The sequence below is a fragment of the Octopus bimaculoides genome, chromosome 20 (genome assembly GCF_001194135.2).
Source record: "Octopus bimaculoides isolate UCB-OBI-ISO-001 chromosome 20, ASM119413v2, whole genome shotgun sequence".
In the NCBI taxonomy this organism is placed as follows: domain Eukaryota; kingdom Metazoa; phylum Mollusca; class Cephalopoda; order Octopoda; family Octopodidae; genus Octopus; species Octopus bimaculoides.
Genome location: NC_069000.1, coordinates 41,104,510 through 41,105,413, shown reverse-complemented (window position 1 = coordinate 41,105,413; position 904 = coordinate 41,104,510). Strand labels below are relative to the sequence as shown.

General features: G+C 33.2%; 1 protein-coding gene across 1 annotated transcript in view; it reads right to left on the bottom strand.

Annotated features, from left to right (window-relative positions):
- Positions 1-296: 296 nt before the first annotated feature.
- Positions 297-904, bottom strand: part of LOC106873817 (peroxidase mlt-7) — a 14,967-nt gene continuing 14,359 nt past the window's right edge. Inside the window, exon 5 of the mRNA XM_014921330.2 lies at positions 297-786. Within this exon, the coding sequence (XP_014776816.1) occupies positions 432-786 (355 nt within the window). The 3' untranslated portion in view covers positions 297-431. The remainder of the gene's footprint in view (positions 787-904) is intronic.

The window sequence follows — 904 nt, the reverse complement described above, 5'->3', positions numbered from 1 at the left end:
TATATATATATATATTCTTCTGTATGTATATATATAAAATATTTATTCGTAAGTATATGAATTACAGATAGTTATGGCTGTATTTCTATAGATTTGTGCGTATAAGATATGCATACATCTATGTGTTTGTGTTTGTCTATACATGTAATAATTACGTTTATTACATACGTGTCACAAGTATGAATATAAACACACATACGCACATACATACCACCAGTTACACTCATATAATTTTCAAACATACATTTACGTATGTGTGTGCGTGCGTGTGCGTGTTTTTGTCTATTTTTTTAATCTCTATTCAATATTCTACAAATCAACATTATATACAGTTTGTATACAATAACTACTTCTATTTCTTTTACTCTTGTACTGTCGACACTACTACTGTTGTTATTCTGCTATTTCTGTCACTGCTCCTCTTCACTTTCTCATATACTTTTCGTGAAGTGTTCCTCGTACAGTTCCAACATTCTTTTGATCATATTTGTTTCATCACGTATGGCATGATAGTCTTTGGATTGCGTGTCATTAGCCATTATCGATTCGAGTACACGAGACTGCAGATACATAACCGAGTCCACAATAGCAGACGGACAGGGTGTTATTTCAAATGGACTTCCTAGGCAAGGGCATGCAACTGGATTGGTTGACTGACAAAAACGGTACTTTAATTGAAATTGAAAACAAGGGTTTGGAACAGTTACAAAAGCGGTCCATCCCGTTGAAGAATTACAGTATCTGCAAAAATCTATATCTGGAAAAGAAGAACACTGGACCAGCGGCCTTGAAAGATAAAGAGAAGAGAAATAGATATACATCATAAGGGAAAACGAAAACAAACAGCAACAAAGGAGAAGAAATAAAATTTACGAAATCCAAATATTAAAACCATCAATAATAA